This window comes from Tenrec ecaudatus, chromosome 2, assembly GCF_050624435.1.
Source record: "Tenrec ecaudatus isolate mTenEca1 chromosome 2, mTenEca1.hap1, whole genome shotgun sequence".
In the NCBI taxonomy this organism is placed as follows: Eukaryota; Metazoa; Chordata; class Mammalia; order Afrosoricida; family Tenrecidae; genus Tenrec; species Tenrec ecaudatus.
Genome location: NC_134531.1, coordinates 194,486,893 through 194,499,543, shown reverse-complemented (window position 1 = coordinate 194,499,543; position 12,651 = coordinate 194,486,893). Strand labels below are relative to the sequence as shown.

Genomic DNA, 12,651 nt, shown 5'->3' with positions numbered 1-12,651 from the left:
ACTCCTTTTCATGATGTAGTGAATGTGCTTTACTTCATTGCCACACAAATGAGCAAGTCCTAAATACCTATTTAAATGTGAGTTAAAATATCTTGTATTTCAGGGAATTTTCCTCAATCTGTCCAAGAAACCACATGGAAGAGTTTTACTCTTTACTGTGAGCCAAATAGGATAGCAACAACGGTCCAGAACATAGTGTGATATTATCTCTGAATTATTTAATTTTCTTTTGTAAAATGTATTGATTGGAATTTTTTGTTACTTATATTAATGTCCACATTATCTATCTTCATATGTAAGATGTTTCAGAAAATATTTCATATCTTGCATGTCTTCTTTCTCTCAGAATCTCCAAGCACACTATGGCTTCAATACTCTCACAAGTTAATAAACAAATAAAGCAAATATCGAAATTACAGATTTGATGAGAGTAAAAATGTGAATGTCTATAGTATTCAATGTTTTATAAAGCCATTTAATATTTAGTTGGTGCTGGTTTCATTTGTTTTCCAAATAGGTTGGGCTGAAATCTTAAATGTCAATTACCCTTCTACTATTAAAACACTGTCCAAAAATGTCTATGGCCCAAGTACAGGAATCATAATTTCTTAACCTAAATCTTCCATAAAACTTTCCTCATTGCCCTCTTTACATCTTTGTTCCTCAGGGTATAGATTAGCGGATTCAGAGTGGGAGCAACAATGGTATATACAAGGGCCACAATCATTCCCTGTCTCTGAGAGTAGTTATTCTTCGGCTGAAGATACATAAACATGATAGTTCCATAGAACAGCAAGACCACCATCAAGTGGGAGGCACATGTCCCAAAGGCCTTCTGTCGTCCCTCAGCAGAGTGCATCTTCATCACTGTCCCGGCAATACAGCCATAAGATGTCAGGATAATGCAGACTGGAATGGCAAGAATGATCAGGCGTGCGATAAACATTTTGTATTCAATTGCACCAGTATCTGCACAAGATAACTTGATAATGATTAAGAGCTCACAAATGAAATGGTCCACATGTCGGTGGCCACACAGAGGCAAAACCATGGCCAATGATGACTGAAAGAGCGAGTTGGCAAATCCAGAGAGCCAGGAAACAGCTGCCAGAATGTGGCAGATCTGTTGGTGCATGATTGAAGTATAGCGCAGGGGCCACAAGACAGCAAAGTAGCGGTCAACAGCCATGACAGCAAGAAGCACACATTCTGTGGAGCCAAGAGCCAAGGCCACTGAATATTGAACCATGCAACCTACATAGCTGATCCTCTTGTTACCACTCCAGATGTTCACCAGCATCTGAGGGACTATGCAGGTGGTGAAGCAGATGTCCAGAAATGACAGGTTTCGGAGGAAGAAATACATAGGGGTGTGGAGTCGACTGTCCAGGAGAGAGACCAAGATGATAGCTGTGTTGCCTGCAAGTGTCATGGTGTAGAAGCCAGAGACAAACAGAGAAATGATGAACTCAGCTTTCGGATAGTCTGAGAAGCCTACTAAAATGAAGTCTTCCCATGAGCTGTCACTAATTTCCATTGTCTGTTTACTTCATATGACTTGAAATGTAATCCCTTTATTACAAAAATAAGAAAAAAGAAGTTAGTCAATATTTATAAAAGTCTTTATAATTTCATAGCTTTTCCAAATAAATCCAAATAAAAGAAACTCCAATTTTTTTTGGTTTAGAAAGTCAGTTAAATATAAATCCGATTTCATGAAGAATATAAAAATTAAAATGAAAGTAAAATTTAAATATTTTATAAAACACATTCCAAAATACATATATAAAATATTGTATTAAATATTTTATTTGAATGAAGGTAAAATTATAATATTTTATAAAATATTTGAATTAATATGAATATTTTAGCTCTGCTATCCTAATGAAGAACATTCCTATGATCCTTGCATAAATTGAAATAGCATAAAACAAATAAGGAATTGTCATTAGTTTACACGGTTAAATTTTTATAGTGTTCCCAGAACCAAAAATAGCCTTTCAAATCATGCTGAATGACACACAGCCAGTTGAAAGGCTTGCTGAGGGCACAGAGAGCACTGAATAGGTGGGAGAAGAAGTTAATTCTCAACAGCCATTAGGCAAACATGACTACTTGCAGATACCAGGACTGGCATTGCTAGGAGTATTATATATATATATATAAATGCATATATATGCATTTAAATACCTTTATTTTTGTCCTTATTTTATTCCATTACTCGTTATGAAAATGAGATATAAACAGGGCTAGTGTGTTTTCAGCTATAGGCATGTTAGTTATATCATGTTAGTCACAAGTATGTCTCTACAATGATCTTTATTCAGAGTTTATGTATGATTTAAGGAAATGTGTGCATATGTCAAATGAATACAAGGTGGAATGGAATGGTTAATGTTATGTGTCTTGGCTAGGCTATGATTCCCAGTGGCTTGGCAGACACTATGTAATCACATCTGATTTGTGATCTGATGTGAGTAATTAGTTGAAAAGGGAATTTCCTTGGAGATGTAACCAGAATCCATGATATGAACTATAAATGGATGTTCTAGCAAAGTTCTCTCTCTTTCTCTCTCTTTCTTTCTTTCTTTCTTTCTTCCTCCCTCTTTCTTTCATTCTTTCCTTTGTCTCCTCATCCTCTGACCTAGTTATTGGAATGTGAGAAGTTTTTAGCCTCCTGACTGATTTTCAATTTTCATCAGTTCCTCAAACCCCAGAAGCCAGAAGCCAGGTTAGAAGCGAGGTCAGTTTAAATAAAAACAAACCTTGAAGAAATCAGCAGAAACCTCCAGCCTACTGCTGGACCTATAGATTTGAGATATACCAGCCCCCACAATTGCACGAGCAATTTTGTTGAAATAAATCTCTCTGTATATATTTATTCCCACTTACCTAACAGTTTGTCATGCGTGGTGGCATGTTGCGGAAATGCTGGAAGCCATGCCACTGGTATATCAAATACCAACAGAGTTATCCATGGTGAACAAGTTTCAGGAGCACTTTTAGCCTTAAGAACAGACTAGGAAGAATGAACAGGGGGTCCACTTCTGAAGGATTAGTCACGGGAAACCTTATGATTACTAGCTAAATATAGTCAGATAGAGTGTTGGAAGATGAAAACCTCAGGTTGGAAACTATTCAAACTACACCTGGGGAAGAGCCGCCTCCTCAAACAGAGTTGCCCTTAAAGGCACAAAAGAAGCAAAGTGTTTGGAAATTTCATTTGTGACTCGACTACAAGTCAAAATGAGAAACAAAACAAAACAGCTGCAAACGTCCATGACAAATGGGGCCACCAAATAGAATCTATAACGATCAATATTCTAAACAGTAGAGAGTGTAAATGGACTGGGATTGGCCATTTTGAGTAGGAAAATTATTTGGCTTACAAAGCTGAGAATGGCCAATTCAAGAGTAACAGCACTGCCTTCATCAGCAAAACAATATTTTAAGATCTGTCTTGGGCCTCAACACAAGAATACTTTGTTCTAATAAGTTGGCATTCCATGATGCTCACCTGACCAACACGATTGCTGAAGACAAAATGGGTGCATAAGCAAATGTGGTGAAGCAAATGCCCGGCTATCAAAAGATATAGCGCCTGGGTCTTAAAGGCTTGAAGATAAACATGCAGCCATCTAGCTGAGAAGCAACAAAATCCACATGGAAGAAGCACGCCAGCCTGTGTGATCATGAGGTGTCCAAGGAATCAGGTATCAGGCATCAAAGATGCAGAACAAAAAATCCTATTGATGTGAATGAGGGGGAGTGCAGAGTGGAGACCCAAAGCCCATCCGTAACAATTGGGCATTCCCTTACAGAAGGGTCACAAGGAAAAGACAAGTCAGTCAGGGTGCAATATAGCACCAATGAAACATAAAACTTTCCTCTAGTTCTTTAATGGTTCCTCGCCCCCGACTATCATGACCCCAATTCTACCTTACAAATCTGGCTAGACCAGAGCATGTACACAGATACAGATAAGAACCAGAAACACACAGAATCCAGGACAGATAAACCCCTCAGGATCAATAATGAGATAGTGATACCAGGAGGGGAAGGTGAAGGTGGGGGGAGAAAGGGATAAGTGATCACAAGGATCTACATATAACCCCCTCCCAGGAGGATGGGCATTAGAAAAGTGGGTGAAAGGAGACATCAGACAGTGTAAGACATGAAAAAATAATCATAATTTATAAATTATCAAGGGTTCATGAAGGAGAGTGGGGTAAGGAGGGGAAAATGAGGAGCTGATACCAAGGGCTCAAGTAGAAAGAAAATGATTTGAGAATGATGATGGCAACAAATGTACAAATGTGCTTGACAAAATGGATGGATGCATGGATTATAAGAGTTGTATTAGAACCCAATAAAATGATCTTTTTAAAAAGGTCAGTCTTAAAGTACAATTTTGTACACAATAGAATAATATTTATATGTCTGCAAGGAAGACCAATTGATATGACTATTAAATTAAAATTTAAGGAACAACCAGTAAAATTAGGGATGACGAAGTCGAAGAATTCTACCAACTTCTTCAGAGAGGTTGGAGAGGGAGCAGTCCCATTTGGGGGAATATAGCTGCCTGTCTGTTGTGGGAAAGGAGCGAGGGAGGAGTGACTGGAAATTCTTTGGGGGATATTTGGTGGGGCGTGTCTTTAGTGGCGTGCAATGGCTGGGCAACATTGAAGTAGGGCATTTGGGGGTATCCCAAGAACTTAGGCAGGGTACTGTGGACCGCTGGGACACTGAATCCTGGGACTTTGGGCCACGGCATGCTCCAGAGGTTGCATCAGTGAGATCGATGTGGAAACTCCACAGCGAGAACTGGACTCTACCTCTGACACACTTGTAACCTAGGACTTAAGTTGGAAAATACATAGTGTCTGAGGTAGCAGAAAACACTGTACCAAGAGTGGTGTACTGGTGGTTAGCGGACAAAAAGTTCTTGTTACATCTACACCCTATGTGCTGTATGTGTGCTATCTGTATTATTCCGGCAATCCTGTGATAGACATTCTGTTTTATTTGACTTATGCTTGCTCATATTAGGGTGTATTCAGAGGTGCAATGCAAGTGGGGGTCACCCTATTGAAGTTGGGCTATTTGTGCTCTGTTTGTCAGTAAATGAAACGCAAAAATGTTGCGCCTGTAGGAAAAGCAATAGAATAAAGGTTTCGGAGGGGAGGGGGAGTAGAACGGGAGAGATGAGGTCAAGAAATATAGGAAGGAAAAGTATGTTCGGAGACTAATTACGGAAGCAATTGTACAATTCTGTTTCATATGATTGAACTATGTATTCACTCCTAAGTTACAGCAAATTAAAAGAAAAAAAAACATAGATCCATGAATAGGTTTTGGTCTTGCACTCAACCCTAGCTCCAACTTAAGAAGAATTAGTTCTTACATGACCCTGCTCAATACTTACCCTCTGGAAATCAACATAGAAGATACGGGTGCTGTAGCCAAATGTGGCGAAGAATCTAGATGGTGACATGCTATCAGCTAAAATAGTGTCTGGGGTCTTAAAGGCTTGTGCCCAAACAAGCACCCATCTAATGTAGATGTCAACTACATCCACATGAAAGAAGAACACCATCGCCAGTATTGGCATCCATATCCTCCGAAGTTGAAGAAGGAACAGTATCAAAGCCTAAATTGTGAGAATCCGGTGTGCAGGAGCCGATGAATGACAGTGGGAACCCAAGAGTCATTTGTAGAACTTCATAGGAAATAAGCCTCCTGGGAACTCCCCCTGTCTGAAATTGCGGGGTGGGAGGAAGTGGTCACTAAACAGAGTGCTTGGGAAAGAGGAGTAGAGAAGATCAAAGGCACAAATCTGACCTGAGCAGTTAAACCTTTGCCATTAGGTTCCCCCACCCGCCCATCATGTAGGCTAGACCTGATCTGGTTTCCCATTTTGTCTGTGTTTTGGGTTTGTATTGTTTGGTTTGGTTTTTGTTTGTTCATAGTAGTGTGTATCTCAAAGGTGTTATATCAATGAAGGTTACTGTCTTGAAGTTGTGTTATCTGCTTTTCCATTTTTCAGTATATGAAACCCAGGATTGATGAACCTCCAGGAATAGCAGGTAGAATAAGGGGTTTAGGGGAAATGGGATACAGTAGCCGGGCCAGAGGTGGTGGTGTAAAAGGGAGATGATGTCAGGAAGTCCGTGTAGAAAAGGACTATTTGGAAATTGATCGTGGTAGCAATTGTACAATTCAACTTGACATGATTGAAATATGGAATGATAGTTATATGTAATAAATCTCAACTGTTAAAAAAAGAGTGTTTCATTAAAAATATGGCAGAAATAAAACTTTATAAAATTTTTCTAATTTTGATTTTGTTCATTGTCAACAGTATATGAATACACTGTATTCTTTAATCCTGATTGCTCATGGTACAGGGTTTAAAAATTGAAAGACAAGAAAACTTATTATTTTCCTAAGGAATCCTCCATATTATTATCATTATTAAAAGAAGGTCATTTTACTAAAAAAGAGCGAGAAAGAGTTTGGTGCCAAAAATTCACTTGATATAACCCAACATTCTTTCATGATATAAATAGCCATAAAACTAGGAACAAAATGGAATTGCATGAAAATGGTAAAAAACATTTATTGAAACCCTACATTAATATCATACTCAAGGGTGAAAGACTGAATGCTTGATACACAGATTCCCAATTCCACCACTGTGGTTCAGTGTTGTGGTAGAAAGATGGGGCTTTCTACTCTTGTAAAGATTTAGAGTGTCTGAAACACAGAGGCACCTCTATCTTATTCTGAAGGGCCCCTATGAGTCAGCATCCACTTATGTCAGCGAGCTTGGTTTTGTTGTTGTTCGGTGTTGCACTGGAAGTTCCAGCTGGATGAATCAAGCAGGGGGAAAAGCATCCAAATTGGAAAGAAAGAAAAACTACCTACATTTTCAGGTGACATGATCTCACATATAGAAAAGAGCAAAGAATTCACAGGAAAGCTATGAGAATGACTAAGTGAATTTAGTAACACTTCGGGGGGGGGGGTAGACAATATATAAAATTTAATTATATTTCTATATATCTGTGATTAACAATCAAAAAAGATAAATAATACAATTACATATACAATGCACCTAAAGAATAAAATACATAGGAATAACTTTAATCAGGGGAATAATATACTTATATATTGAACAGGGCAAAATTTTTCTGAAACAAAAAAACTGAAAGAAGACATGAATAAATGGAAAGCCATTCCATGTTCATGAGTAGGACAGACCAGTATTGTTGAAATGACAATATTGCCACCCAGATTATGGCCCCTATACACTATTCAAATCTAATACTGAGTTCACCTGACTGAGTCTACTTTAAGCCAAATTCAACTAAGCATAAAAAAATACATCACAATCAAGCGTGCTTCATACCAAATATGTAAGCATGGTTTAAGATTAGAAAAACAATCAATGTAATTCATCACATAAAAAAATAAAGAACTATAAAATTATATCAGTTGATGCAGAAAGGCATTTGATAAAATTCAATATCCACTTCTGACAAAAACATTTAACAAAATAGGTAGAGAAGAGAAATTTCTCAACATAATAAAAGCCATATATGTGAAAACAAAAACCTACATCTCACTGAATGGAGAGAAATTTAAATAATTTCTCTTCCATTGGAAGCTAGACAAAGTTGGTTTTTATTAACACTTTTATTTAATATAGTCCTGCCATAAGAAATCAAAAAGAAATTAAAGGTATCTACATAGACACAGAAGAAACAAAAAATATATTTATTTGCAAGATAACATAATACTATATATAGGAAACCCCAAGGACTCAATTAAACACTTGCTTGAACTAATTGGGAAAATATTCTGCATAGGAGCCATAAAATCAGCATACAAAAATCAATTGGGGTGCTATACCATAAAGATGGTGATGCTGATTATATATATGTATATAAATATACATATCTATAATACCATTTACAATAAGCACTCAAAAGATAAAGTATTTAAGCTTTAATTTAGGAACAAATCTTACCAGAGAAACAAAAGACTTATAAAAAATTCAAAATAGTTCTTCAAGAAACTGAAAGGAACTTACACAAATGGAACAAATTACTATGTTCCTGGATAGGCAGACTAAATATTGTGAAAATGTCAATATTACCAAAATTACTTTACAAATCCAATGTAATTCTGATACAAATCAACCACAGTTTTTCAATGAAATGAAAAAACTAATTACCAACTTTATATAGAAATAAAAGAAACCCAGGATAAAGAAACCACTACAAAAAAATAAAAGCAAAGTAGGAGGCATTTGATTCCCAGACTTTCCAGCCTGCACTACACTCACAGTAATCAAAACAGCCTGCTACTAATGCAATGACTGATATTAAGACCAATGAATTAGACTAGAAAATTCAGAAATCCAACCAAATATTTAACGATACCTAATTTTTAATAAAAAAAGTAAAACACACTAAATGGGCAAGAGACCACCTCTCTAATAAAGGGTGCTGAAAAAACTAGATTTTCGCCTGCAAAAGAATGAAGTAAGATCCATACCTCACACTATATACAAAACCAAACGCAAGATGGATCAAAGACCTAAATATAAATCACATAATTATTAAAACCATCTATGTCAGCGGTTCTCAACCTGTAGGTTGTGACCACTTTGGGAGTTGATCGATCCTTTCACAGAAGTCGCCCGATTCATGACAGTAGCAAAATTATAGTTATGAAGTAGCAACAAAAATAATTTTACAGTTGGGGGGTCACCACAACATGAGGAACTGTATTAAAGGGTCGTGGCATTAGGAAGATTGAGAACCACTGATCTATGTAAAAATAGGGACAAACTTAAAGACCCTAACAACACCTGCCAAATACAATGAAAATTACCCACACTACAGAAGAAATATTTTGATGACTAAAAGGAGGTTAGGGACAGGTTGGGGACAGGCTGAGGGCACAGATGGGGGAGGTGACATGCAAAAATAATGGATGATTTAACAGGAAGAAAATAAAATAAGAAAAGAGAAACAATGTGATGCTTCTATGTAGCAATCTCAATGCACAGGACATCTAGAAAGATTAATGAAACCTGAATGACACAACAAATGACGTAGACATAACAGATACAGATCATCATTCCACCTAGCAACAGTACGATACACATTCTACTCCAGCTTAAATGAATCATACTCCAGGATACAACACGTTAGGCCACAAAATAAGCCGAATGCATCTAAGAAATCTGAAGTTATACAAAGTATTTTCTCTGGCCACAGTGATATGAAACTAGCAATTAATAACAGAAATAAAGCTGGAAATGTATGGTATTTACAAAAATGGGCCAAAAAGGAAGTTAGACATTACTCAGAATAGAATGGAAATGAAAGCACAATATAGCAAAATCTATGGGACACAAAGAAATTCATGTTAAGGGGAAACTTCATCGCTATAAATGCCTGCATTTTAAAAATGAAGAAAGACCATTCATCGAACACCTAACTGAAAGCTTGAGAATTAGAAAAGGAAGAACAAACCAATCCCCCAAACCAGAAAGGAGGAATGACGAAGATCAGGGCAGAGGTCAATGATATTGAGAATAAGAAAACTGTAAAAAATAAAAAAAGAAAACTCAATGTAAGCAGAACTTAATTTTTAAAGGTTCAGTAAAATAAACATCTGCACTAACACAGAAAAGGAGAAAATACTAAAATGAAAATGATCATTTGGTAATACAAAAATTAGTTGAATGTCAATAAATTTGACAACTTAAGTGGATAAATTCCTGGCAATGCACAGATTTTTCATACTAACACAAGAAGAGCTGGAAGCCTTCCCTGAAAAATTTCATTAATCATTTATAGAAGTGACACCAATCCTTCTTCAACTCTTCAAAAAATAGAAGAGGAGTTAATTTTCCCTAATTTCTGAGCCTAGCATCACCCCGATACCACAACAAAACAAGGAACAGGAGAATGTGGACCAAGCTCATCCCTTCTGAGCAACATTGTACTAGATGTCCTAGACAAGACAACAAAACAAGGAAATAAAAGGCATCCAGATTGGAAAAGGAGAAGCAAGTTATCTTTATTCTTAGCTAACGTTATCCTACATGTAGCAAAATCAAAGAGTCACAAGCAAAGTCCTTGTGGTTAGCAGCCCAGCATGTCAATCACTATGCAACCATTGTATGATCTCACTCACATACAGTAAAAAGAACAGGACCACACATATCAGTGATTACTAGGAATAGAAAAGATGGGGAGAAGGAAAGTGTTTTTCGCTTGTGGTGATGGGAATTATGCATCAAGGGTACAAGATAAGTTGTAGAACTGAATGATATAATTGATTTTACTAAGCTGTATACTTGAACAGTGTTGAGTCAGTAAATGTTATTTGTGATGTGCACGCACACATTTTTAAATAGGCAGCCAAGGCGGGTGGCTAGGCACAAGCAAATATCTCAGAGAACTTGCTTTCTTGGTTTGGAGGGTGAGGGGCAGAGTTTGGAGGGGCCTCCCAATTGACTGGCCTGCTGATGTTTCTTAATACTTTTGTTCTATCTCCCAGTTCACTGCACATTGACTGTGCTCTTCTGTCTAAAGGTGGACAGTCAAGGTAAACAATTGATCTCCATTCATCAAAGCAACAAAGGAAGGAGGTGAGTCAAGAGTCGGAGAAGAAATCTAATGCTTGTATCCTTGCTTTGGAAACAAATACCTCCTTTGATATGAAGCCACGACTGGGTGGTGCTTGGCTGGCATTGTGAACGTTTTGATTAAAGATTATTTTTTTAAAATCATTTTATTAGGTGCTCATACAACTCTTATCACAATCCATACATACATCAATTGTGTAAAGCACATTTGTACATTCATTGTCCTCATCATTCTCAAAACATTTGCTCTCCACTTAAGCCTCTGGCATTAGGTCCTCATTTTTTCCCTCCCTCACTTCTCCCTCCTCCCTCATGAACCCTTGATAATTTATAAATTATTATTTTGTTATATCTTTCCCTGTCTGACGTCTCCCTTCACCCATTGTTTGTCCCACTTGTAATCGGTTCCCCCTTTCCAACCCACCCTCCCTCTATGTTCCCAGTATCGCCACTCACACCCCTGGTCCTGAAGGGATCATCTGCCCTAGATTCCCTGTGTTTCTGGTTCCTATCTGTACCAGTGTCCATCCTCTGGTCTAGCCAGACTTGCAAGGTAGAATTGGGATCATGATAGGTGGGTGTGGGAAGCATTAGGAACTAGAGGAAAGTTGTATTTTTCATTGTTGCTACATCACACCCTGACTGTCTCGTCTCCTCCCCAAGACCCTTCTGTAAGGGGATGTCCAGTGGCCTACACATGGGCTTTGGGTCTCCACTCCGCACTCCCCCTCATTCACTATGATAAGATTTTTCGCTCTGAGATTAAAGATTCTTTAGAAGAATCTTGATTAGAAGGGAGAAGTATGAGAAACAGAATTTGAAATTCTTAATATGAATTCAGATTTTCTGGAGCCATTGTGGCTGGATAAACTCCTGAAACTGTTGCCCTAAAACATACATTAAACTTTACACCTTAAATAAACACTGTTCCCTGTCGTCTTTTCTGAGCCCAAACAAAACAGCGTCCCTTAATTAGTAAAGTAGTTCTGCTTTGAGCACTGTGCTCTCTGAAAAAATTGTCAATGAAAGATCAAATTGACAATCACAGCTCAGAAAGTTGCATGGGAAGTTTCACAGGCTATCAGTTTAAGATAATGGTGATGGTATAATTTGGAAATATCAAGAATGGTAGTGCAAATTGAAGAATGTTACCAAGTGTCCATCAATAGATGAGAGGATAAACAAAATATATATGTGTATATATATAATGGAATATTATTCAGTCATAAAAGTATGTAAAGTTCTAATACATTCTACATACTAATATATGGGTAAACTTGAAAAATTATGGAAAATGAAATAATAATTCATAAAAGATAATTATTTCATGATTCCACTTAAATAAGATATGTAGAATATGCAAAATTCAGAGACAGGAAATAAAGGTTACCAGGGATGGGAATAGGGCTTATTGCTTAATGGCAGGAAGTCTCTATTTGGGGTGATTAAAAAATTATTGAAATATATAGTGGTAATAATTGCACACATTTTGAATGTAATTAATTCTCCCGAAATAAATACTTAAAAATGCTTACAATGGCATGCTTTATGATATATATGTAAACACATATATAATTTTCCATTTGAATGAACATAAATACCAAACACTAAAAAATTTAAATTATTTTGATATGTATTCCAATTTGTTCTTTAGAACGAAATAATCCTAAATATACCATTGATTTTCATTTTCTCATAAAAATAAGCGTTTTAAAATATGACCAGGTGCCCAAGGTGAGTAGCATAATAGGGGCAACAACAGCAGATAAAGAAAATACACTTTTATCAATCTCCTGCAAGATGGTGGCACGATTGGTTCCATGCTCCCCTCCCTCCTTCAAGATCCCTAAAGAAAATAATCAGAAATTGGCAGATTCAACTTTGAAAGAACAATGAAAGGCAGTCACAGGTCTGCAGAACTAATCAAACCGTGGAAGTAAGAAAAAGGCACATGGTGGGAAAGCATGAGTTTGCACTGC

General features: G+C 37.0%; 1 protein-coding gene across 1 annotated transcript; it reads right to left on the bottom strand.

Moving 5' to 3' along the window:
- Window positions 1–613: 613 nt before the first annotated feature.
- On the bottom strand, window positions 614–1,537 carry LOC142440269 (putative olfactory receptor 2W6). Its single transcript, XM_075542752.1, has one exon. The coding sequence runs from the start codon at window positions 1,535–1,537 to the stop codon at window positions 614–616; it is 924 nt and encodes a 307-aa protein (XP_075398867.1).
- Window positions 1,538–12,651: the final 11,114 nt, after the last annotated feature.

Excerpts from the sequence above, each read along its gene's own strand:
- LOC142440269 (XM_075542752.1), bottom strand. The coding sequence starts at position 1,537 with ATGGAAATTAGTGACAGCTCATGGGAAGACTTCATTTTAGTAGGCTTC.